Here is a 27,315-nt window from a genome sequence, read left to right as displayed (position 1 = left end):
AATTTCCTAAAATAATTTTTCCAATTTATTTTGTTAATCCCCATCTCAAAGGACTTCAGAGGTATTTAAAAGGATGTTTCTTACATTAAGCAAGCATGTTCAGTGGTTGTAGCTGAAGGATTCAATCTACTGCATGAAATCTCTCCTTAAATTTTCTTTTAACGAACTATCATTTTCCTTTCCAGATATTCTTATCTTTCCCTTCTCACGCACATCTCATAAAAAATCCTCTGGACATGGGACGCTTGGGGGCTCAGTGGGTTAAAGCCTCTGCCTCCTGCTCATGTCATAATCCCAGGGTCCTGGGATCAAGCCCCGCATCAGGCTCTCTGCTGAACAGGGAGCCTGCTTCCCCCTCTCTCTCTGACTGCCTCTCTGCCTACTTGTGATCTCTGTCAAATAAATAAATAAAATCTTAAAAGAAAAAAAAAGATCCTATAGACTGAACATATTGATTTATTCAATCTTTCAATTATCCAGTCACTCAACCAATTATTACATGTAAAGTATGACCCATATGCATTCCCAGACATGGAAGATCAAAGAATAAAGTAATCATAGTCTAGTGCAAAAATAAACATGAACAGAAGTGTGTTACAATAAACAAATATTAGAAGGGCTGTGGTTGATTAGATGATTAAGTATGACCTGGACCTAGAAGGGTGAATGGATCTTTACCAGGGTAAGAAAAAGCAGCAGCATTCTTGGATAAGAGAATAGCAGGCATGAAAACCATTAAAAAAAATAAAGGATATTTTCAGAAAACAATTAACTCTGTAGGTTACACTAGAGTTTCATGTAAATAAAATAAAAAAGTACTGGCAGATGATCTAACAGAACTGGTGACTAAACACTTCAGTAACGTACACAATAATAAAGGAGTGCAGACTAGGCCATCAGTTCTCAAATCCTTTGGATACACTATAGGTGAGGTAAGAATACAAAAAACAGGGCGCCTGGGTGGCTCAGTTGGTTAAGCCCCTGCCTTCGGCTCAGATCAGGATCCAGGAATCCCAGGATCCAGTCCCACATCTGACTCCCTGATCAGCAGGGGGTCTGCTTTTCCCTCTGACCCACCCCCCTCTCATGCTCTCTCATTCACTCTCTTTCAAATAAATAAATAAATAAAATCTTAAAAAAAAAAAGACAAAAACCAAAACAACAAAAACGCTATGCCTCACCTATATCCCCATTTCATATTCCAGTGGGAAAATAACTGTGATAACTACAAAATGTATCACACGAGAAGTTTCTTAAGCAATGATGAATTCTGCTAAACCAAGAACAATATGAATTAGTTATCTGAACTACAACATGTATGTAATCTAGCTACTTGAAAAATAAATGCCAAAACTACGGCTAACACAAATATGCATCACTAGTCACTCTTTAACAAACTACAACAAACTCTACTGATAATGATGAAGCTAATGCAACAGTAATTTACAATTAAAACCCAAGACCAGCAGCACTTAAAAATGATGACCTACCTAAAATAACATTAATGAATGTTTCTAACACCATGTATGAATTTCTGCTATTTATGGATGATTTTAGTAGTGAGGAAAAAAACTGAGGACCTGAAATAAATCAGCAACTTTGGTATGGAGTTGGTAGGGTCAGCTATAAGATATTTAAATAAGTCTTAGTGGAGATCTATGGGTGAGTGGCTGAGAACAAGGAAGTGAAGATGATTCTGATGTTTTAGCTTGGGTAGTAATCAAGAGGGCAGCTTTGCTATTAAGACAGGAGACACAGAAGGAGGAGGAGGTTTGAAGTAAAGATGATGAGTTCAGTGACCATAAACTCAAGCATCTACAGAATATTTAGGTGAAGATGTCTAACAGTAGTTAGAAATCCATTCAGTACCAGGCACTAGCAAGGTGCTAGGAATGCTGAGATAACAAACCACCCCATTCCTACCTTAAAGGAGCTCACAATCTAGTTAAGAAGGTAGAATAACACAAGGATTTGTAGAATGCAGCATAGTAGAGGTACAAACTGGGTACCACTGGATAATAGTGGAGGAACACTAACACAGTAGGTGGTCAAAAAAGCAATGGAAAGTGGACATAGAGATTTACAGCCCAAACTATGTGAGATCACACACACAACAAAAGATGAAAATTAAACACAAAGTCTGGGCCCTATCAACACTTAAGAAGTCTAAAGAGAAAACCAAGAGAGTCAGAAGGAATGGTCAGAAAGTTAGAAAACAGAAACACTATTCTGAGGAAGTAGTCAACAACTTCATAAACATGGGAGGGTCTGCAGAATGAGGACACAAATAAAGCTCAAGTTTTACATTTTAGGTTAGTCACTAATCACATTAGTGATTGCAGTTTCAGTGGAATTATTCTCATACCCACATTTACCCTTCCAACTTCAAGAAGGCTAATTCTGGCTCTCATTACCTCTTGCCTAAAATCTTAACTGTTCTTTTTTTTTTTTTTTTTTAAGATTTTATTTTTATTTATTTGACAGAGAGAGAAAGATCGCAAGTATGGAGAGAAGCAGGCAGAGGGGGAGTGGGAAGCAGGTCCCCCACTGAGCAGAGAGCCCTATGCGGTACTGGTCTGGGATCATGACCGGAGCAAAGGCAGAGGCCCAACCCACTGAACAACCCAGGCGCCCCTTAACTGGTCTTCTTACCTCTGGTTTCTCCACTTGCCCCCCCATCCCCACCCCCAAACCAGCAGTCTGTACAACACTAATCACTCTTCTTAAAATGCGGTTCACCTGCTCTAAATCCTTTGCTGACCATCACTACCCACCAAATTAAGTGTAATACCCAATACATTTCAACATTATTTCTGTTTCCCTTTTTATATCCTACACTTTGCAATACAATTCAATAATTAATATTCCACCAATTATATTTAAACAATCACTTCTTTTTGCTATTCTCATAACTCACACTGGAAAGCTTCTCAATTTGAAGGTACAATTATATTCCATAAACATGAACTTTTAACCACACCCCACCTTGATTTTTAAGCTCTTAATAACAAAGGATATAAAAAGGGGAAAAGGAAAAGTCACAACTGCAATAAAAAAAATAAAATATCTAGGAATGAACTTAACAATAAATGCCAAAGACCTCTATTATGAAAACTTTAAAACACTCCAGAAGGCTCAAAAGAAATCTGGAACATAGGGAGGCTCTCTATGTTCATATACAGAGTAGAGTTAGCATCTTTAAGCTATCTCTTCGTCCTAACTTCGACTAAGTAATTCTAAAGTTCACATAGCAAAGAGTGTCAGAAAAACTCCGAAAGACAAAGGGACTAAGTCCAGACAATAAAATAGTCTAGGTATTCAGTAAGACCACACACTGAAAGAACAAGAAAAAAATATTCAAAAATGAAACCAAATAGATATGACAATTTAATATATAATAATCAGTTAGGAAAAGCTGAACTACTTAATAAATACATGGAGACTACCAGATAGTTATCTGAGGAAAAAAATTTTACCTGTAACACAATATACATGCAGATAAAATCCTAAGTGAAGAGAAGATGTAAATAATGAAACAAAAATAATGGAATAGAACATGGTAAGTCTTTTCTAGTAACTGAGTCAAAATTCCAAGTTACAAAAAAAGAAATTAAAAAAAAATTCGACCACATTAAAACAAATTCTGCATTAAAAAAATACATATCATAAACCAAAAATCAAGACAACCAACACTGGAAAAAATAATTTCAACCCAAATTGAAATTCAACCCGGTAATTTCCCTACATTAGGGCTAATTTCCCTAATGTATACCAAACTCCCACAAATCAGCAAGAAAAAGTTAAAATCCAGAGAAGGCCAGCTTAACTACTCTCTGTTGGTGCCATGTCTCTTTTCAGCTTGAGCTATATAAAGCGCTGCCTGTGCCTTTGGTGAAAAAAGGGGGGATGGGCTAAAATCCCATAGAAAAATGAACAAAGGACATAAACCGACAACTCTCACACATTTTTCTTAAACATGTGGATAAATATAATCTTTCTCATACTAAGAGAAATACAAACAAAAACTAGTTAGAACACACCCATTTTTCACCTACTGGAGTAACCAAATGTAAGAGTTTGATAACACTGTTTCGGTAAGGATATAAAACTACAGGAACTCTCAACCACTGTCTGTTATAGGTACAAAACAGTAAAACCCTATGGAGAGCAGTATCAGTCAATATTACAAATGTGTCTACTCTATCATCCAGAAACTTCACTTCTAGTAATTTATCTCAAGGCTATATTTGTACCTATCAAAATTATAGCTATATAAAATTATTTAGTACAACATTAAATGAAAAAGCAAAAAAGAATAATTAGTTCAATGAATTATGATATAACCACACAAGGATACTCTGCCACTAAGAAACAGAACTAGAGGGCTGGGGGGAGAATGAGGCCTTAACATTTAATCAGAACCTTAAAATTTGGCATAATAGAAAGAGTCAACATAAAAACAGAGTACAAAGCTTTATTTCATGAATATGAAATATAATATAAGCAGTAGTAATGGTTCTGTGATACATCATTAAGTTAAACAACGGGTCAAGAACAGTGTATATTATCCTGTCATCTATACAGGAAGACATACATACATTTATTGCTACATATTTATATTTACCAATATCTTTATATTGACATATGTACATAAAAAGATCTCTAGAATTTTTCACAAGGAAATAAAAATAGCTACTTGCTTGGGCTCAGAAAACTTAGTGGATGATGACCAGAGATAAGGAGGAACACAATTTTCACTCAACACTTTTTATGTTTTGATTTTTTTCTAACATAAATGTATAAGCACATTACTAATTTTTATAAAAAAGAATTTTAAAAATGTGGGCGCCTGGGTGGCTCAGTGGGTTAAGCCGCTGCCTTAGGCTCAGGTCATCTCGGCGTCCGGGGATCGAGTCCCGCATCAGGCTCTCTGCTCAGCAGGAGGCCCGCTTCTCTTCCTCTCTCACTGCCTGCCTCTCTGCCTACTTGTGATCTCTGTCAAATAAATAATAAAATCTTTGAAAAAAAAAAAAGAATTTTAAAAATGTATTTAAGGGTGAAATCTAGTAAACTGGAACATTATGTAACTACCTAAATACTCTGACACAGAAGTTACTCTAACCAAAAAACTGTTCAAGGTGAAAATGTCTACTCATGTAATCACTCAGCTTATTCTACCACAGCATGTAATAAGTGTATTTAAGAAGGCTCAGTTGAGTTCCCAAAGTTATAAGCCAGAGTATGAACTTTAATGTACGATAACCCATTCAATTGCTAAAATTAATGTTTCTGGTTATTAGGCAGCTGTTTTTAAAATAAATATTTCAATCTATTCAGAAATAATGTATGTGATAAGCACATTTTTTAAAACCACAGTGTGAATTACTTTGCTGATTAAGCTAAAAATCTAAGCCAAGTAGTACCCAATTGTTCTTCTATAACAGACTGGAATTATTTTCCATAAATTGGCTAACATACAAAGCATTTAATAAAGGGCTGAGAATTATAGTGTTTTGCAGCATAAAAGAACCTTCTCATTTCAAAGAATTTCCCAACGTAGTGCCACCTAAGAGAGAAGTATTTATTGTACCCAGATGTTCTGCTTCTAGTGCACTGCCTTTTCTACTATACCACACTTTTTCCCACAATGGCTTACTTGGAAATCTCTTAGAGCTATAAGGGAGTTTCAGGACTAAGATCTGGAACCCTAAAAGTCCTTCTATACATAAATATAAATCTCATAGAAACAGGACAAACCCTTCACAATTTTATAAAACATATACCTGCATGGGCAATTCTAATAATAAAGATATTATTAAGCCACTATAGTACATCACTCAAACCGCATCTTTGGTTCTACAACAGCAATGTCAAATTAAAATATATTATTGCTATCATTACATATAAATGAAAAATTAACCTAAAAATTAAAAATCTGGACTTTCATTCTAGATGAAGTTTTTTGTTTCCTGCCTGTATTTCTTTTTTCTAAGATTTTTTTTAAGTAATCTCTGCACCCAAGGGGGAGGAGCTCCAACTCACAACCCTGAGACCAAGAGTCACATGCTCTACTGACTAACCAAGCAGGTGCCCCGCCTGCCTGTACTTTCTTGACTTTAACCTCTTTAACCTCTCAATATTGCTTTTACTACTAACTCCAAATCACATCAATTATATTCCAAGGAGTATTTTTTTTAAATATTATAAATGTTATTTCCAACATTTCATTTAACTGAAATAAATGCCTTGTGTTCAACTGATGTTAATGTTCTGGGACAATAAAGAAAGTTACATTTAAAAAGCTCTGAAGTACGAACAAAACCCAAAACAGACAAATCAGAACAGGCCAAATGCCTAAAAGGTAGTTCTCATTATTTACATTTCATCATATTAAAATCTAAAATGTTTCTTTTTGCCTTCTAGCTTCATCCAGTAAAATAAATCCAACACTCTCTGTTTTCTTCTACCCTTAATAACTCATATGCAATGGTAAAACAAATTATACTACAAACAAGATTCCTAATCATTCATCAATGACTGTATCACTGTCATCTCAATGTAAACAAATTTCGTTTTACTCTAATTTTAAAACCTATATAGACATCAATCAGAATGCTCACTAAAATATTAGGAAAGGTAATGTAGGGGTGCCTGGTGGCTCAGTCGGCTAAGTGTCCGACTCCTGATTTCGGCTCAGGTCACAATCTCAGGGTTGTGAGATGGAGCCCTGTGCTGAGTATGGAGCCTAGTTAAGATTCTCTCTCCTTCTCCTTCTGCTCCCCACAACCCCAAGCATGCTCCCTCTCTCTAAAAAAATAAGCAAACAAATAAAAAAGAAAAGAAAAGGTAATATAGACACTTACCTACATAATGCATATTAAGAGCCAAATACTTATACTGGAAAAGAGGATTATTACTGAGGCTACTTCTTTGGATCTGCTGGAAGAAAGAGCTGACATCCCATCTGTACAGGACATCCAACAGCATGATGCTTGGCACCCTCAGGGCCACATTTAACACTGCTTCCAGTTTTTCCTTTGCAGCCATGTTTTTTCTTGGAGCAGACCTAAATTCAGGAGACATAATATACAAAAATAAGTCACCTCAAATAGCTTTTAGATACCCTCTTACGAATCTAATGGATTGTCACATACTATACAACGTGTAAAACTCTTAATCACATCTATTACTTCCAGGTATCCATAAAATAAGCCTTGTATTGTGTTTTCACATTGACTCTTTTAGGTCTTCCCATCTGTTTAAGTGTTAAGGCCTCAAAATTTATTTTTAAAAAGCTTAACTTCAACTCTGGGCACTAGCAATAAAACACCCTAATAATACTATAGCGTTTGTCCAATTAACTTGAAAGGAAAAATTCACTCCTATAAAACTGAGATTTATGTAGCTCTTTAAAAAACTGAGATTTATGTAGCCATAAAAAAAAAGAGCAAATTTTAAGTGGTTATTATATGAAAAAGCCGAAGATTCAATAAAAATTTGATGATTACATATTTAGTTTGCAGTATCTCACAGTCTATCCTTTGCTGTATTACAACTAAAACTGAAGTAATGAATTTACATGACATAGGTATAATTCAGAGAACTCATGATACAGGTAAAGACAACATAGTTGGCAATATTGTTTCCTTCAATATTAAAGTTAAAATCTCCATCTGAAATTCCCATAATCTGCCTTCAAAGTGGGGAAACAATGCTCATCAAATTCTTCCTGTGATTCAGAGATATGCTGGCACATGGAAGAAGTCAGGCTTTGGAATCTGTAGCCCTATCTTTGCTCAGCTGTTGATGAGTTGTAGGAGTAGAATTTTTAAAAAAATTTAAAAAGTGAGGTGGGGAGGCAGAAAGGTAATGAAAGATATCTAGGACAATCCATTATTTAAAGGACAATTCTGTGCAACACTCCTTTATAAGACAGAGCTTTAAATCAAATCCAAGGAATTATGAGACTAAGGCAAACAGAAGTGGGTTAAAGACAATTTTAAGACTAATGATAATTCTGGATTGTTTGGCTCTGAAAGTATCCTTTTAAGTATTTTGCTGACAGAGCTAAAATTTCCGGCTTTGGCAGTAATTTCAGACATTACAGGACAAATGAAAACATTTATTTCTGAAGAAAATTACAGTGACAGTTTGCTATGCTATGGTTAAATATTTGTCAGTATTTCCATTTTACCCCCTAATTTTCATAGCTTCCTAGCTCAGTTAAAAAAAAAAGTTCAACAAACCATTATAAGTTCTTCATTCACTGAGAAACTGATTGAGTGTACTGATCACTGAGTGATCATTTATCATTCCCATTACTCAAAAGTGATATATCCAAGAATGCAAAATAAACATTTTCATAAACTAAACTCTGATTACTTTAAATGAACAAGACCACTTTAATAATTTTCCTACATAAGAAAAAAATATTGTGAGTCAAAACTGAATGTTGTATCCTAACAGGAAAAAAAGCACTGAAAAATAAAAACTCTAATCAACATTTATTGCAAATTACAGCATTGGGGAACCTCAACTTCTCAAAGTTCATGATATTACTAAAAAAAAAAAAAAAAAAAAAAATTTTTTTTGAGAAGAAATACACCAAAGTATCACATTAACATCCTTTCAATAGTAGGGCTACGGTGATTTTTATTCCCTTCTTTTTCTGTTTGCCAAATGTTGTAGAATATCCATTACTGGGCTTCAAAAATAGAAATTCCTTTGTAAAAGGTGTTAATATATCTAAGCTATCTAGATGACTAAGAAAACACACAGAACCTAACTACTTACTCAGGTAGTCAAACAGATAACTCAGCTAGGTTTATTTCAAAGTACAAAAAACAACAGATATTTCTCACAAACCACCAGGCATGTGTGAAAATCATCATAGACTGAGATAGTAACATCACTGAGAGGCTTTATATTATAACGGAAAAGTAACTCTTCCCATATTCTAGAATCCAATATTAATCACTACTGTTTTGGTAGGGACTACTACTCAGTTAATACTTGTAGTCTGTATTTATTTCATCTGTCTTGGAGCCTTATCTCTTTTTTAATGTTTTTCTTTTTTTAAATATACCCACTTTCACCATTTGCTATAGCTCTCAAAAGGGGAAAGGAAAAAAAATTAAAAAATAACCACTCCTGTATCATAAATCAAGATCTGAACAAGGCGGGGGAAGCTCCCTAATTCTTACACAAGATCATCTCTATTACAAGTGGGCCATTAGCAGAGGATAAGTCCCCTCTCAATTATCACCATTCCTGCCTAAAAAATAGAATAAAAAGAAAATTTTGAATTCCTAAAGCTCTCATTACCGAAGAATACTGGAGAATGATCCCCAAATTCTACTGTATAGTATATCCAAGACTCAAATGTCTGAATTAAGGAGGACCTTGGATAGAAATATGCCCACTTAATAACAACTCTACTGCTCATTAAACATTTCATTTATTTCTGTATGTAAGTGACATTTTAGCAAGTCATTGGCTGGCCCTGTATATGGACACAGGAGAAACAAATTCAATATATGGAAAACCAAATCTAAAACACTACCCATAAGGGCACCTGGGAGGCTCAGTCAGTTAAGTTGACATCCAACAGGATGTCAACTCGGGTCTTGATTCCAGGGTCATGAGTTCAAGCCCAGCACGGGATGTTGAGCTTACTTTAAAAAAAAAAAAAAATCTAAAATGCTACCCATAAAAGCTGTGGAAAGACCAAAAAAAATTTAAAAACTAAAATAAAAAAATCCCCTCTGAACTTTATAATTTTGAGCCTTTCTGAAGTATAAGGGCCACATGATATATTGATCACCATCACAAATAAATACCACATACTACACTCCAGCACCCCACACTAAATTAACATCTAAACAAAACATGGAAACGTGTATCTTGTTTAAAATTACTGAAATCGGGTGATTGAGTGGCTGAGTTGGTGTGTCTGACTCTTAATTTTAGCTCAAGTCATGATGTCAGTGTTCTGAGATCCAGCCCAGCATGGTCCTCCCACTGGGGCTCCCCACTCGGTAGGAAGTCTGCTTGAGATTCTCTCTTCCTCTTCTTCTACCCCTTTTCCCTCTCTCAATAAATAAATCTTTTTAAAAATAAATAAATAAAATAAAATCACTAAAATCATCCACATTTGCCAAGCCACTCTAGCAGAAGCATGAAGGAAAAATGGAGATTTCTCTCCTGGGGTAAAAAAGATTGTACTTCTATGATGTTTGGTTCAAGCCTAATTTATTTTTTTCTGAAACTTATTCTCAGAACTAATGAGCATATTCCAAGTCAGAAGGAGCTTAAATTTCTCTTAAAATCAAAACAATACTAGATAACCCTTAAAAATAAGCAGAGGTACTGAATGCAAAGAAAATTTAAAGCCCTGATAGTCCTATAGCCAAATATATAAGCTATTTCCTGCCCTGTACAGTCACACAAATTTTCTCCTCCATGAAAGATTTTTGTATTTTCTCCTTACATGTTTTAAGAACTGGGAAAGTAATATGCCAAAACAACATCTCAGCAAATAATATAAACTAAATGTGACTCAAACTTAAAAATGGTTTACACAGTGGGACAGCTTTAAAAAAAAAAAAAAATCCTTTCCAAAAAACAGCAAAAAAAGACTCAACAAATGCTAACCAAAAACAGGACCACAATGATTTCCCTAAATGACTTTCCCAGGCTTGGAAGCAGCAATCACTACTTACACAGTAATGTCCTGTGCAAGTATAACATTGCACAGTTCACCATTCATATCTGTGGGTTAAGAAACACAGGAGTCTCATTCTACACTTTCCTAAAAACACTGCGTTTTGGTTTTGAATATGAAGAAATCAAACAAATCATCCTGAACAATTCGAAAAATGTACATTTTTAAAGTCATAGCCTGTCTGTTGAAGAATTATGTTAAGAAAAAGAAACAGAAAATTCAATCTTACCAAAAAGAGGATATTCACATCTCCTAGATAAACTCCTTAAAAAAAAAAAGAAAAAAGCAAATATAAGAAAGCTGTATGATCCAATTTTAAATTCAGTACAATAGAAAATTTAAGATTGGAAGTTTCTACACCTTATTCTCCCATCAAAAGAAAAAAATCATCATTTTTTCTTTATCCATCCAATGAAAAAAAAATTCTACCATCGCTAAAACCCATCTCAAGAAAGGTTTTCTGGCTGTCCATATGTTAGGACGGTAAGCCCTGAAAATGTTAGAGGGCAAAACTAGAGGCTAAAATCTTAAGTAAACTCAGCCCCAAAGAGATACCCGGGAGGAGAACGCCACGTCTTACATAAGCATTGGCACATGTGTTAAATATAGCTGGTCCTCCCCACTCCCACACTATTGCCAGCTAACTTTGTATGTACCTGATTTCCACATAAACTACTAGCAATTCTGTGGTTTCTCGGTATCTCCAAAGTGGCAAAAAATATGAAGTCCACTCTGAATAACCGGACCATCTTTCAATTCTTAAGAGGCCAGACAGGGAATAAAAACTGCTATCTCTGCCATTGGGCGCTCAGCCTGGGTCACGACTGCAGCACCGACAGCTCATCCTTTGGGCACGATTCAAGATTCAGTAGAACGGCACAGTCCGTGTTTTAAAAAATAAAGACACACAGTCCTCTCCTTTCCTTTCAAACTAGTTTCCTGTTTACTGCAGACGGCGATGCAAAGCCATCCATTAATCTTTGATGCCTTCTCACTGCAAAGCCCCCTTCCTCTCTCCCCGAACCTCCTCCCCCGTCTCCCCCGCCCCTTCCCGCGCCCTGCCTGCTGATCTCAGCGGCGTTTGAACTATAGTAACCCCAACCCAGCTCGCTGCAAAGCAGGCAGCGCAGCAGCAGGGCCGCTGCCGCCGCGGGGCTAGGGGATTACGTTCGCAAAAACTCCGCCAGTAGAGAGGCCCGTGCCAGGGAGCTCCCTTCGTCTGGCCAAGGGTGCTGGCTCCGCGGCGCCACGCATCAAAAAGCTTGCAAACACAGACGCGGGCGAAGTTCATCATCGCCGAGTAGCTAGGGGACTCATTCCTAAAGGGAGGGCAAGGGTCTTGGGTGGAAAAAGCAGAACAGGAATAAGGTGGAGAAGGAAGGGATGGCAGGCGAGAGAGGAAGCGATGGGGACAAAAAGGAAAGGATAAGGAGCGCTCTCACGGTAAAACAGGGCTGACAGATGGGATGCAAAACAAATGGGCCCCCATTCGAATGGCTTGGCAGGCCTTTCCGAACTCCCAAACAACCTCAAACCGCATAAAAAGAGAAAGGAGGAGGCCGAGTAGACCAAAGAAGGATAAGTCTAAAGAAAAATGGGAGGGAAGCTTGGAAGCAAAGTGGACAAAGACGCCTAAGACGTAAAGTTGGGAGTGGAACTGGAGAAAAGGAACTGGAAAGGCGCAGCTAGGAAATGGGTAGCTCAGGAAGGGGCTTAGAAAAGGCCTCGAAATGGGGTCCTGGGGAGGCGACGGAGCAGAGCTCAGAGAGAGCGAGCATCTTAGGAACGCCGCGGTAGGTGAGGGATGTGTTCAGGAGGGTGGGTAGCTGGGAAGGCGGCGCACAAGGACCAAAGCTGGGGGAGGGGGCTCTAGTGCGGGTCCCCGGGAGGGGAAGGCAAAGTCGGAAAGAGCGGGGGGGGCGGGGGAGAGGTCCGCGGGAGGACAGACGAAAGGGAGGGGACGCAACGAGGGAAAAGGGGATGGGGACGCCGCCGAAGCTGGGAAGGAGGGAGGTGAACCAAGGAAGGGGCGAAGGGGGAGAAGAGGAAGGAGCCCGCAAAGGGGTGGGGGAGGGGAGAAGGGAGGATGTGCGAAGGGCGGGGGGCGGGGACGCGCCGGGATGAGATGAGGCCGGCCGGGGCGGACGGCTCGGTCACCTCGGGCTGTGGCCTCCCTCCCCGCAGGGCGGCGCCGCCGGCGGGCAGGCGGGCTCCGCAACTCCCCGGCTCTCTCGCCCGCCCTCCCGTTCTCCTCGGGCGGCGGGGGCCGGGACGGCGCGGCTCACAGCGGCGGTTCTTCCGCGCCGGGCCTTGGTTGCAGCGTCTTGGGAGGCGGCGGCAGCGGCGGCGGCAGCGGCCCGACCCGTGCGGTCACCATCGTCCGCGGCGGCAGGCGCTCGCGGGCCGAGCCCCTCAGCAGCCGGTGGCAGCCATGGCCTACTGCGCTCGCTCCTCCCGCCCCCGGCGCTCTGCGGCGGCCGCTGCCCGCTCTCGCGCTCTGCGCCTGCGCGCACCGCGCCCCTCCCCCCTGACCCCGCCCGCCCGCGCACCCGCGCGCGCCCGCGCTCACTCACAATCGCTGGGGCCGGGTGGTTCCCGTGCCGCCCCCAGTACGTGGGCGGGAGACACGCGCCTCCAGCGGCCCAAGCCGCGGGGCTCAGGCAGCTATGGAGACGCATACCACGCCGACACCTGCACGCGCACTGTGACACGCGCCATTCTGACACACGTGTGCTCTCACACTCCTCAAACACCGGCAGCCACACGCGCTCACACCCACACTCACCTGCCGGGACCACGTGGGAGAATTGGAGGGGCTGATCTTCACTCGGTGCAACCGCAGTACCAATGATACCAGAATTCTTTTTAACTCCCTCACTGACTGGGCTAGACTGTCAGCTCCATGGCGTCAGGGACCAAGTCTGTGATGGCTCGGCAATGCCTAGCACAGAATAAGCCTCTGTTGAATTAAGTGAGTGGGTGCATGAATAAATGAATTGTAAATGTTCACGATCTTTAATTTTAAGTTTCCGCCCCTTGGTTTAAAGAATTTGTTCAAAGAAATTTACTGTAGTATGAAATTAAATAGTATTTATTTTGTTTCAAGGATCAAAACAGATCAGTGTATACACCCCTTCCCGAGGGCCCCACTGACCAGCATGCCTACCTTAATTTAAATGTCCGCATATCTTTAAGGGCAGAAACTGTTCCCCACTTCCCAAAACAAAGCCCTGAAGCACGTTGTGCGTGCACAGAACAAAACAAGAATGTTGCTAGCCTTCTGAGCTTTGCCAGGACTCCTTATTACCCAATTTTTCTAGGACCTCACCGACTCTCCACAAACTCCTCACCCCCACCTGACCCCCTCTCCCCGGAAAAAAACAAACAAACAAAACAAAACCCTACACTGTTCCTTGCTGAGTCTTCAGTTAGTTCCTGGAGAGCCAGTCGCTACTAGAAACTAGTCTGGCCTTTGATGTTGGCAGAGACTTCTGTACACAGAAGATACACACCCAGTAGTAGGTAAAAGGTTGCCACTATATTGGATCATCCTGAAATTGTGAAACCTCAACTTCTGCATGTTACTAGAGAAATTAATGTACTTTAATCTAGATTTCTGCATTGGGGTCCCTCCTTGGAAATTCATGTCTCTGTCCTGTGTTTTAAAATGTTAAACTTCCAATTCTTCAAAACCTTTGTATCTTACTAAAATTGTAAAAGCAAGCTCTACATTTAGCAAATGTAACTCTGGAGGCATCAATCAGATTCAGAGGAACTTCCACTAGTTTGATAGCTCTATAGAAATGAAGCTTTAGAATTTCTGGGAAGTGTGTTCATAACTCTCTAGAGAGACCTTCCATCCTGGTGCCTTAGACTACTTTAGAATAATCAAGCCTGCTGCTACATCCTAGAGGGGCAGTTTTATGAGTCTCTTTATATGTACCCCAGTAAGTAAGAAATTACAGAGGCCACATGACTAATGACTAGACTAGAAAACTGCCCAAGATAGCAAAGCCTTATTCCTTGGTTTCCTTCCCATTTTAACAACTTTACTATTGCCTCAGGCAAGAAAATGTAAGGCAAGAAACAGATTACAAAGAAGTCAAAATCTACATAACCTTAAATTCTAATTGGATTTATTTATACTTTTAGGGTAAATTGCAGAATCTTTAAAATATTCCTTTAGTATGGTTACCAGATTTGTATGTTTTGTTTAAATGGAGGAAAAGTTTACCTCAGCTCTCACATTTACTTTTTTAAAGAGGAAAAAAATGGCTTCAAAGTCCTATAACCCTCACTAATAAGTACTCTGGACTTGTAAAAACAGGAAAAAGTCACATGTTTTTTTCACCTTTGAATTTTATAGCAGCTGCCTATAAATGCTAAAGTTCAAAACAAGTAAAGACAATTACTCTGGTAATGAAAGGGTTACTGCTATTATATTGCTGCTAATCCAGTTTTGGGAAAGCTCTCCATTGCCAGATGCAGGTAACCAAATCAAACTAAAAAGGAAAAAAGCAGAGAGAAAAATTGGGGGTGGGGCTGTAGAGAAGACAGCTCAAATGCAAAGCAGTCACAGTGTAGAAAGTACTTTCTAGAGGCACCCAAATGCACCCAAAACAGCAAAGGTCAGAAACAAAATGTACCTGGGGCCAGGCTTAAGAAAATGCCCAAATGCCACAACTTAGTCATAAAAGGAATTAGCTTCAGGGCTAGAAGGAAAGAACTGGAATGTTTATTACTGTGGAATGGAAGACCATTCAGGAATCCAAAGGTTATCTTCCTGTTCACTAAATGTATCCAACATTGAGAAGGAAGTCAGCATAAAGTTTGGAAGAGAGCGTATTTGTTACAGCCCTAGCCATTCCGAAAGACTAATCCCTCAATGCCTTTTAAAACCAACTATTGCTAATAATCCCATGTAAATTGTCCTCTGTTGAAAATCTGCAGATAACTGAAAGCCAATTCACTATGCCTTCTAGATCCAGAAATAAGAGCTCATGTAACAGACTTCATATAATGGGGCCCAAATCCAAAAAACTCAGACAGCCAACACTGGAAATATGGGGGAAATGAGACTTATTTATTCATTTATTCCACACTTTATTCCTCTGGGCACCTTGAGGTTTTCTCTGTGTAATTCCAAAATTAGTTACCTTTCTTGAATAGAAGAGTCTAAATGATAATATAAAAATTTCATTCAACCTGACTACCCTCATGGTTTGATTTTGAAAGTCAGTTCTAAGAGGAAAACTATATTTTCTTCAGCAGCATGGTTCAGTAAAGAGTAAATTAACTCTTTTTGCCATATAATTGAGATATAATTCACATGCCATACAATACACTTTTAAAGTGTGCACCTTAATGGTTTTTAATAGATTCACAGAGGTGTGCGACCATCACAATTTCAGATCATTTACACCACCCCCCCTTCCAAACAAAAACAAAAACAAAAAACCCCAAAACCCCTGTATCCCTTAACAGTAACCTCCTTTCTCTCCAGCCTTAGGCACCTACTAATCCTTCTATTCCAGACATTTTGTATAAATTAAGTCATACAAGAGGTGGTCTTTTGTGTCTGCCTTATTTCACTTAGCAAGATGTTTTCAAGGTCCATCCATATTGTAGCCTGTATAATTATTTGATTTCTTTTTATTGCCAAGTAACATTCCTTTTATGGCTATATCACATTTTGCCTAGCCATTCATCAGTTGATCGACATTTGGGTGGTTCCACATTTTGGCTCTTACGAATAGTGCTGCTATAAACATTCATGTACTAGTTTCTGTGCAGACACCTGTTTTCATTTGTCTTAGATATATACTTAGGAGTAGAACTGCATTACCTGCTCATATGGTAACTCTATGTTTTACTTTTTGAGGAACTGTTTAGTCTCCAAAGCGGCTGCTCCAGTTGACATTCCCACCAGCAGTGTATGAGGAGAGATTTACTCTTAGATTCATATACCCCTACCTGTTAGACATGGGACCCAAGTGTTATGCCAAGTGTTCATAATTTACAAACATTTCCATGTGTCATCTGTAAAACAGGGATAATGACTATTTCACAGGATTACAATAAAAAATAAAACCATGTATGCTAATATTCCTAGCACAAAATAAGCCCTCAATATATGTTATTAGTGGCTCCCTCTGTCTTTGGCATCTGGTTGGCAACATTTATTCTGTAATAAAATCAGATAGAGATAAAATAACTCCCTATTAACAGTAAGAAATGCTAAATAACAGTTGATGCTAAATAAATACTTTCCATAGACAACTGGAAAAGCAATAGAACTTACACTGTTGTTGGGTTTTTTTTTTTAAAGATTTTATTTATTTGACAGACAGAGATCACAAGTAGGCAGAGAGAGGGGGAAGCAGGCTCCCTGCCGAGCAATGAGCCCGATGTGGGGCTCAATCCCAGGACCCTGGGATCATGACCTGAGCTGAAGGCAGAAGCTTTAACCCACTGAGCCACCCAGGCGCCCCTATGCTGTTTTAATAACAAAATAAACTTATCTTTTTCTACCTCCTGTAGACCTAAAGCCCGAGACTACAGGAAGAAAAAAATATACAGAAACAGGTCCTATTTTTGTTTGGTTTGGATTTTTCAGATTTTCCCCCAAACTTTTTTTATTGCCGCAACTTATTATCTTAAAGAGTTTCAAATTGCAAATTTAAAATTGCAATCAACACTCATATACTCACCATCTAGATGCTACAATTGTAAGTTTTGAATATTTGCTTTATCTGTATGTGTGTGTTGTTTGTTAAGCTATTTGAGAGTAAGTTGCAGACATCACACCGTACCCCTTAATACTCCAGCCTGCCTCTTCTAAAAATAACAGCTTTCTCCAATATTACCAAATGACCTTACCACACCTAAAAAAATGAATTAGAATTCCCTAATCTTTTACTAATTTCCTACTACTTTTAACTACTTATCTACCACAGCTCTCCCTGAAATAACTGTTAAAGGTTAACTTTTGTCCTAACCAAGATCCAATTAAGTTTTGCTCATTTCAAGTTGGTACGCCTTACACAAACCAGCTTTCCTTTTAGTCAACGTGAGTGCTTGTCACTGTTTTGAATCACTAACATCACCAGGGCAGAAAATGTATGTTGTTATTTTCAGATTTGAGCTCTGCTGCTGTACCTCTATCCTAACCCAGACACATTCTCTGTATTGATTCTGATGGACATTGAGATGGGTAGTAATACAAAATTGTGTGTTGCTTTTCAAGCATGATGATATTCAGTTAAATAAAGTGGATACTGATTGTCATAGACATTTGTAGTTGCCTCTGCAACATCTATTATTCTCTTTTAACACCACCTTGAAGATTCTAGCCATATCTCTTGGTGGATTAATCAGTTTATCCCATCTGGGATTAGTCCAGGGAAAGACCCATGAACTGAGTCATTCAGGGCAAGACTTAACACCAGAACTTGTGACTGAACTATTGAGAGAACAAAGTTTCTCTCTCCTGCTAGATCTAAAAAAGGAATCCTATAATTTCAGGGACTACAGGCGGTCATCTTGGATCCAAAAGGTAAGAATCTGAAAATGTCTCAATGCAGGTAAAAGAACATAAAAAGAAACCAGGACCTGGTCATAGTGTCTTGAGTCCTGTTCTAAGACTCATCTGAAGCCAGCATGTCCCCCCTCCTGTTTGTTAACTATAATAGCTGATAAATTACCTTTTTTTATTTAGTCAGTTTGGGTTGTGTTTTCTGTTATTTGCAGTTAAAAGAATCCTAAGGCATTCAATCCTCTTAATTTGTTAGAGTAATATGCTCTTACATAGGATTTAACTTTAAAAAATTATGATAAGTAGAAACACAGTTGTACCACTTAACAAATTTATTATAAGACACAACTATTTAACCACTCTCCAGAAATAGAAGCTTGCTAATACTCTGGAAAATCCCCCACATACTCTTTCCCATAACAATATCTCACCACAAAGGTAACCATAAAGTCACCAAGTGACTTTAATATAGTCACTTCCTTTTCTTTGTTTAACCACCTAAGTGTGAATCTCTCAATGTTGTTTAGTTTTGCGTGTACTTTAATTTTATATACATGGACTCACACAGTATGTATGATTGGTGACCAGCTTTTTCTGCTTAACCTTGTGTTTGATAGTCAATTATATTTTTATATGAAACTGTAGTTCAGTCATTTTCATCACACCATACAATTCTCTCACACACAGAGAACATTATGTATTGATTCATTCTGCTATATATGAACATTTGGGTTCACGAACACCCAAATTCCTGTTTGGGGCTACTGCAAATTACACTGCTATCAACATTTTTACACTTGTCTCCAGTGCACATGGGCACACATTTCCTTAGAAGAGCATGGCTGGGCCATAGTCTGCAGGTATTCAGCTTTCTTACATGACTCCAAATTGTCTTCTGAGGTGCTTACACCAATTTACACTCCAAACAGCAATCCCTCAGAGTTCCTATTGCTCTATATTCTAACCTACAATTGATATTGTCAGTCTTCCAAATTTTAAACACTCTAGTGGGGTTTTAAACTTGCGTTTCCCCAATTGCTGATGAGGTTGAGTACCTTTTCATATGTTTACTGGCCTTTTGGACTTCCTCTTTTGTGAACTGTTCAGGTCTCTTGCTCAATTTTCTCCTAGGTTGTCTTTTGCTTTTTGTTTTATAAGCCTTTATATGCTGAATGCAAGCCCTTTGTCAAATATATACACTGCAGAAATCTCTTGTTCCATAACTTCCTTTTCTTTCCTTATATGGTGTTTTTAATGAACATAAATTCTTAATTTAATGTATTTTTTATGTTGAATGCTTCTTTTGAGTCTGTTTCCCCCCAGCTCCACAGTGCCATCCCAAGTTTGGTGTGTATATTTCAGTAGGTCTCTTTCTGAACTTAATATTCCATCCCACAGGTTTTTCTGTCTATCTTTGTGTGGATACCAAACTGTTTCTATTACTATAGCTAAACAAGAATTCTTCAGAAGTGGTAAAGCAAGTTCTCTCCCTTGAGTTTTTTTGTTTTATTTTGTTTTCTTCAAGAGAAAGAAGGGGTTCTTTTCATTTTCTTGTCACTTTTAGAATCAAATTTAGAATTTTGGCTTGTCAAGTTTGTCAAGTCTCCTGAGATCTAGTTGAGATTTTTAGTTTTCAACCTGGAGATCTTATATTACCTTTTATCACATTAATTCCTAGGAATTTTATGTTTTTTTAAGATTTTATTTATTTATTTGACAGAGAGAGATCACAAGTAGACGGAGAGGCAGGCAGAGAGAGAGATAGAGGGAAGCAGGCTCCCTGCTGAGCAGAGAGCCTGATGCGGGACTCGATCCCAGGACCCTGAGATCATGACCTGAGCTGAAGGCAGCGGCTTAACCCACTGAGCCACCCAGGTGCCCGGAATTTTATGTTTTGGGTGCTACTGCTAATGGTAATTTACATTTTATGTTAGTCTTTGAATATGTAACAATAAATCTCAAGAGTCCCTGTTCCCAACAACTTCCAATCTCTTGGGCTTGGGGACAGATACATAAATGGTTTTACTATAAGGTGAAATGGACTGGTTATACTAAGGTGGGCAAAAGTGACCATGGAAATGCAAATGGGATGGACTTGCCCACTCAGTGGGGTCCTGTGGTGGAAGGAAGGGAAAGGCATTCTAAGTGTTGAAAAATAGATAGGAATCAGCTGGTGAGGAAAGAGTGAGGCAAGGAAGGGAAGAGCACATATTTCACATCCACGTTTCAGGATGTTAGCATGGGACACTTCCTGCCTTGGTGTCAAGTGAGGTGCCAAAACAATAGAATCAGATGTCAGCATGGGTGTGAAGCAAATTCTCCTGTGGGCATAATTTATAAAAGGAATGTGAGCAAGCTAGTTTCAAGATTCCTGGACCGATTTAGCCAGATGAGGTTATTAAATGGTGTAAAAGTGTGAGCACTTTTGGTAAAGGTTTCTTTGGAGAGAGCTACTGCTCTCAGTACTGCCAAGCAAAGGAGACATCATGGGGGACACTGCCTCCTCCTCTGGTCTAATGATGCTGAGATCTTCAATGGGACCATTCACAGAGTTTGAAAGGTGTCCCCTGCAAAGGGCTGGTGCCTCCTGCACATCTGAGAGAGAGAAAGCAACCTGTGGCTGACTTGGTGGAGATGATCATTGTTAGAGTTTGTCAAAGGAAGCAAGACGTATGTGGGTGTTTCCCATGGGACAGATGTGCACCACATGGGAAACAGGTTTGGCCCCAGTTGTTTGGGGTCCTGTACAACAGGACTAAAAAGAAGAGGGGCCTGACAGTAAGAAGTTGGATAGAGATTTTAAAAAATTTCAAGGGTCACATGTGACCACCTAGAATTGAGATGCTTCCACCGAGGTCATTGATACTATAATGAGGAATCTTCAAACAACCCATGAATTGTCACCAGCTTCTTGCCTTAGTTGATCAGTTATAAAACACAAGCTAGCTTCTCCTAGTTGATATATCAGTAGCAGTCACTGATCGTTCCAACTCTACAAAATAACTAGTAACCACTCTGGAAGCAACCCAAGTACACTTACAACCAGGTCCTCCTTCTAAGTTACTGCATGGGCTAGCATCCTGGAGCCATTAGCAAATCAGAGATATTGTGGGTCCTCTCTCATCAATTATGTCACTTCCTGGTGTATTATCCATATATCCTTCTCAATCAGCTTCTAGTGGGGAAAAAAAAAAAAGGAGGAAGAAGAATGTGTACCAGGCACCAAGAGAGAAAGATTGAAGTTTAGCTACCTGCCAGATTCAGAGAAGTTGAAGGCCACCAACAAGTGTGAACTTCCCCATCCCTGACCTGCCCTGCTTGGGGCAACTTCCACCCAGGTGGGGTCTGATGGGGCTGCTGGTACAAAGGAAGGAAGGAGGTAGGGACAGAGCAGAAGTCCACCACTTCACATATGGAGAGAACCCTCAATGTTTGAAGGGAGATTGAAGCATTTAATTAATCTCTTGACTGGACACATTCTAATTACCAAATCAAGACTGTGGTTTGTAACTTAAAGTGAGTAGGACTGCCTATTAATTAAGAAGTCTTGGAATCTGTCCAAGTTTGCACTGGAGGGCAGGGAAAATAAAATAAATTTTCTGAATAAAAATGTTAAGGGCTAGCAAGTAACAAAGTCAGATACCCCTCAGAGTGTAAAGTACATGCAAGAAATGAAAAGCTATACAATTATGACCAGATATAAGATTTTGTATACAGAGGGAATGTAAGGAGAGATGAAGGAAACTGGTGTCTATTTAGAACCTGGGGAAAGACTTTCCATGCCATGATATGGAGTCTGCCTTTAACTGGAAATGAAGCAATACTGAGGAGTTTGTGCCAGAGAGTTTAATAGTTATTGGGGATTTACTGTGTTCTTGGCTCTGTACTAAGTGGTTCACATGAATTACCACACTGTACCCTGCTTCCTATCAGACTAACCATACCAGAAGAAGTAACTAGTTTATTTGCAGAGTCGCATCTGAGTCTATTTTTTAATTTTTAAAAAGATGTTTATTTATTTGAAAGAGAGAAGAGAGGATGAGTAGGTGGAGAAGCAGAAGGAGAGGGACAAGCAGACTCTGCACTCAGCAGGGAGTTCAATGCAGGAGGCTCAATCCCAGGACCCCTGAGATCATGACCTGAGCCAAAACCAAGAATCAGATGCTTCTGACTGAGCCACCTAGGTGCCCCCACATCTTGGAGTCTAGAACCCTAACTCCAGTTAAATCTAAGCTTTACTCTTTTTTTTTTTTTAAAGATTTTATTTGTTTATTTGACAGACAGAGATCACAAGTAGTCAGAGAGGCAGGCAGAGAGAGAGAGAGGAAAGCAGGCTCCCTGCTGAGCAGAGAGCCCGATGTGGGACTCGATCCCAGGACCCTGGGATTATGACCTAAGCTGAAGGCAGCGGCCCAACCCACTGAGCCACCCAGGCGCCCCTAAGCTTTACTCTTGACTAGTTGTGTGACACTGGGCAAGTGACTTGACTTCTATATTCCTTCATTTTTAGGATGAAGATAATTACCCTATTGACTTCAACATAGATAATTCATATAGGGTTTTTTCTTTTCCTTCTTTTTTTTTTTTTTAAAGGGTTGTGGCTGTGATTGTGGTGAAATTCACCTAACGTCAAATTAGCCATTTTAAAGTGAACAACTGAGTGGATTTAATATATCCCCAATGTTGTGCAAACACCACCTCTATCTAGTTCTAAAACATTTTCATTGCCCCCAAACGGAACCCCATGCCTGTTAAGCAGCTGTTTCTCATTCTCCCCTTCTTAATCTCTTCCTTTAACCCTCTCACTTAAATGATCTTTTCCTCCCTTTCATTTTCTCTCATAGTTATGTCTTAAACTGTCATTAACATCAATTTCCAAACCCTCAATTTTGAGCATCTTTTTCTCTGATCACTCCTATAAATATTGTGATTCTTTTCTATATATACTCATGTTTTCTTCTCAGCCTCAAGTTTCTAATCCACTGGCCCTACCAACTCTTTACATACATTTATGTCCTTACATCTCTCCTTACCCAGCATAGACTCTACAGTGTATCCTTTAAATTTCTCACTTATAAAGGTCCTTAACTTTCTTCCCCACCATCTGCTGGGCAGCTGCACCTGAGAGGCTACTATTTCTGGATAAACCACAAAAGCAACCATGAATCTCAAGGCTTATCCTTCAGCACTGCTCTACAAACCCACTGCATTGCCTTGGTAAGACTGTTCTCTACTCCTCAGAGTGGCTCACTCTGCTTTCTTCTCAAACCTCCAAAATCACCCATTCTCCTCCACTCAAGTAGTAGCGTGGTAAGTAGCTTAGTAGTAGTAGCTTAGTAAGTAGCTAAGAAGATGGACACAGTCAATCAAATTCCTCGTCTTTCTGCTATGATTGACCAGCTTTTGTGGTGATATTCTAGGCCTTCCTTCTCCTCTGTAGGAGAGGGTTCCTGGCTCCTTTTAAAGGTCATACCCTCTGCTAGCCATCTGGCTCACAGCCTCTCTTGCTGTCTCAAGGACTTAGAACCTGCAATAATTCCCCTCTTCCGTGTACCATGAACTTCTCTTCGTCTCTAATGGATTACTGCCACCAGCATACAAACGTGCTTAGGATGGCAAGCTTTAAAAAAATCCCTCCCTTAACTTCATGTCCTACAACCACCACCCCAAAAACAGTACAAAGTTGTCTGAGAAGTTGTCTACAGGCACTGTGTCAACTTCCTCCCCTTCCATTTGCCTCTCAACCTACTTCACTTGGTATTGAAGTGAACTCAATTTAGGGTGGACTCACCCTAAATACCTCACTGAAGCCATTCCCAGCATGGTCATGAAAGACTTCCTCATCAGCAGTCCCAGTGGTCCCTGGCCAGCCCTCATCTTACTCACTTCTACTATCAATAGCATTCCAGAGAGTCTGTCATCTTCTTTCGAAAACACTTCCAGTTCTTGATTTCTGCAGTGGATTCCTAGGACTGCTGTAACAAAGAACCACAAGTCGGGAGGCTAAAAACCACAGAAATTTATTCTCTCAACAGTTCTGGAGACTTGGGAGTCCAAAATCAGGGTATCAGCAGGGCCATGTTCTTTCTTGGGCCAGGATCCAAGAAAGAACCACTCATCACCTGTTCCAGCTTCTGGTGGCTCCCAGAAATCCTTGGCATTCCTCGACTTAGAGACAACACATTAATCTCTGCCTGTCACAAATGGCCTTCTTATATCAGTCATTGATTCAGGGGTCACCATTATCCCATTATCCAATATGACCTTATCTGAATTAACTACTATATTTCCCAATATGGTCACACTCTGAGATTCCAGATGGGCATGACTTGGGGCAAGCCCTATTCAGCTCAATATAACTTCCGTAACTGCACACTGCTGGTTTTCCTCCTTCCTCCTGGCTGCTCCTCCCCATTCTCCTTCTGGGGCTAGTTTGCTTCCTCTATCTCAGCAATGTTGTAGGTACCTAATAAGACTTGGCTCAGGGCCCCTTGCCTTCTCTAAATACATTCTCTCTTGGAGGGATATCATCTAATCCCACAGTTTTAAAATTCCATTGATGGAATTTTATGTTCCATCATCCCAAATTTATGTTCTGGCCCTTACCTGTACCCATACTGTTAATAGTAGTTAACCCTTATTGAATACTTACTATGTGCCAGACCCGCTTGTAAGCTTGTAGTTAATCGTATATTAATTATTTAATCCTTACAACAAATTTGTGGCATATTATTTTATCCCCCATGAAGAAAGGGAAGCATAAGGAGGTTAAGTAAATTGTTCAAGCCCACATAAAAGGAGCCAGGATTTAAAACTTGGTAGGCAGGATCCATAGCTGTTTCTCTTGACCGCTACGTACTCTGGCTTTCCACTGAGCTCCAGGCTCATACATTCAACTTCAAACTTGACATCTGCTCCTACATGTCTAATATGCATCATAGGCATGAACTAAATAGAATGCTTGACACGCCCCCCCACCATTTCCATCTCAATCTTTCTTTCCCTGCTTCCACATCTTAGTATATGGTACCAACCCCCAGTTGCTCAAATAAAAAAAAAAAAAATCTGGAAATCAAATTTGATTTTGCTCTTTCCACATCCATCCCAGCCTCCATTCCCACCCACCCCCAACAATTCCAAGGAAGCCTATTTGCTTTACCTCTAGAATAGGTCCCCAATCTGTCTGCTCCATTTTCGCTACCACCCTAGTTCCATCTCACAAGTGACTGCAAGTATCTTCTACGTGGTCTTTCTGCTTCCACTTTTGCAGTCTGTATAATCAACCCAAAAGCCAAATGAGTTTTTTGAAACATAAATCAGAACGTGACATGCCCAAGTTTCAAAGAGTCCAAAATGCCAGCTTATATTGAGAACAAAATGCACACTCCTGTTCTTAACCAACAGGTCCCTGCTTGATCCAGCACTGTCTGCCTCTCTACCCTGACTCCTACCACTCCCTTTCTTGCTTATGCAGCTCCAGTCATGATCTCACCCCTGCATTCCCAGGAGCACTTTACACCTGTACCAGGCACTTTGCACCTGTTCGCTTTCACTCCAGAAATGCTGTTGAAAATGCTGCACCGTCACATCTTCCCATGAGCTCAAATATCACCTCAAACATCACTCAAGAAGTTCTCAACCTAAATCCTGACCTAATGCTATATGCCCAGTCACTTTCTAACACGCTATCCTATGTTTCTGTTTTAAAAGCATTCACTACTATTTGGAAATACCTTAATTATGTATTTGGTTATTTGAACAAAGGCTTTCTCCATGTTATATTTGTCTCTAAGGCCACAAATTGTCTAATACATAGCAACTGTTTAATATATATATTTTAAAAGGAAGAATGAATGAAACTGAGTTAGTAGACAAGTAAGGTCAATCACAGAAAGTTTTTTGAAGGTGAGTTTTAAGGCATAGTTTGAAAGAAGAAAAGCTGATTAACTATTAAAGAGGAGAGATAATTTTAGCAAGGAAAACAAAATAGTGATGGTAGTCTTGAATAAGTGACAAACAGAGGCTATAACTAGACTATGACATGGAAAGTTGGTCAATACAGAAGTAAAATTAGCTTATCAAAGCAAGGATTTATCATCATTTGGTTAAACATACTGAATACCAACCTAAGGGGTTTAAGTTTATTTATGACTTCAGCAAATATTGAATTTCTACTGTGTTAGGTACTATTCTAGGTATTTTTAATACAATAATAAACAAGAGACATGATCTCTGCCCTCACAATGTTTATAATCTAGTGTAACCCTGACATCAAATATTAGTATTCTGTGAACTTTTGGAATTGCCAAACAAACTGCCAAAGTGTATGCTAAGTTAATATTTTTGTAACATTAATCAATGTGTTTTTTATCCCTAGTACTATCTGTTTCCTTTTGGCCCTTAGCCATTCATTCAGCCCAGTGTTCTGTATGTAATGACTCAAAAAAGGTATGACACAGTGGAATACAATACACAACTAACAGGAATCTTGTCCTAGCTCTTGAGTTTCAAAATCTAAGTCTCAGAAGGCACAGAACATGGGATGAACAGCAATTTAGGAAAATACCTGATGAGTCAGAAAGGCTTCTGGGTCTACAGACTAGAAATATTTCCAAAGACTGGAGGAGAGGTAGGTCAGAAGGAAAGTCATTAGAGCTTAGGTGCTATTGGATCTCAGGAAAAGGGAGCCTCAATCCTATCTCCTTGCCCATGTCATACTTCGTTGAGTGACAGAAATCCAAGATAGGTTTCTGGCACATGAGAGTGGAGAAGAACAATGCTCCCCTTCTCAGAAAGTTGACCCTCAGAGAAGAAATGGCTTTGTGATAGGTCTAAGCACCTGACCCTTAGAGCCCCACAGAATCACCTGTGCTGCCCATTGGTGCAGAAACCCAAAGTGATCTAAAAAGGAGTAATATTCCAAAGAAGCATTGTATTGTTTTGTTGACAGCAACTCTTGTTATTTCCTGATGACTAATTCTCTAATTCTCTAATACTCACTGGCCATCCAACAATCCATCTCAAGTTTGATACAAACTACCTAGAGTTAGCCAGACTC

The 27,315-nt window shown here is 39.5% G+C and overlaps 1 protein-coding gene across 3 annotated transcripts in view; it reads right to left on the bottom strand.

Moving 5' to 3' along the window:
- RNF145 (ring finger protein 145) overlaps positions 1–12,994 on the bottom strand; it is a 54,483-nt gene extending 41,489 nt beyond the window's left edge. The window contains exons 1-3 of one of the 3 annotated variants that reach the window (XM_032337157.1): positions 12,881–12,994; positions 10,953–10,987; positions 6,864–7,066 (exon numbers count right to left, since the gene is read on the bottom strand). In XM_032337157.1, coding sequence (XP_032193048.1) covers positions 6,864–7,047 — 184 coding nt within the window. In that variant the 5' untranslated portion in view covers positions 7,048–7,066; positions 10,953–10,987; positions 12,881–12,994. Of the gene's footprint in view, positions 1–6,863; positions 7,067–10,952; positions 10,988–11,890; positions 12,764–12,880 lie in introns of those variants that run through there. The other 2 variants (XM_032337158.1, XM_032337159.1) reach the window with 2 other exon arrangements.
- Between the last annotated feature and the right edge of the window lie 14,321 nt (positions 12,995–27,315).

Source organism: Mustela erminea, chromosome 3 (genome assembly GCF_009829155.1).
Source record: "Mustela erminea isolate mMusErm1 chromosome 3, mMusErm1.Pri, whole genome shotgun sequence".
In the NCBI taxonomy this organism is placed as follows: domain Eukaryota; kingdom Metazoa; phylum Chordata; class Mammalia; order Carnivora; family Mustelidae; genus Mustela; species Mustela erminea.
The sequence above is the reverse complement of the archived record's forward strand: the minus strand, read 5'-3'. Positions and strand labels throughout refer to the sequence as shown.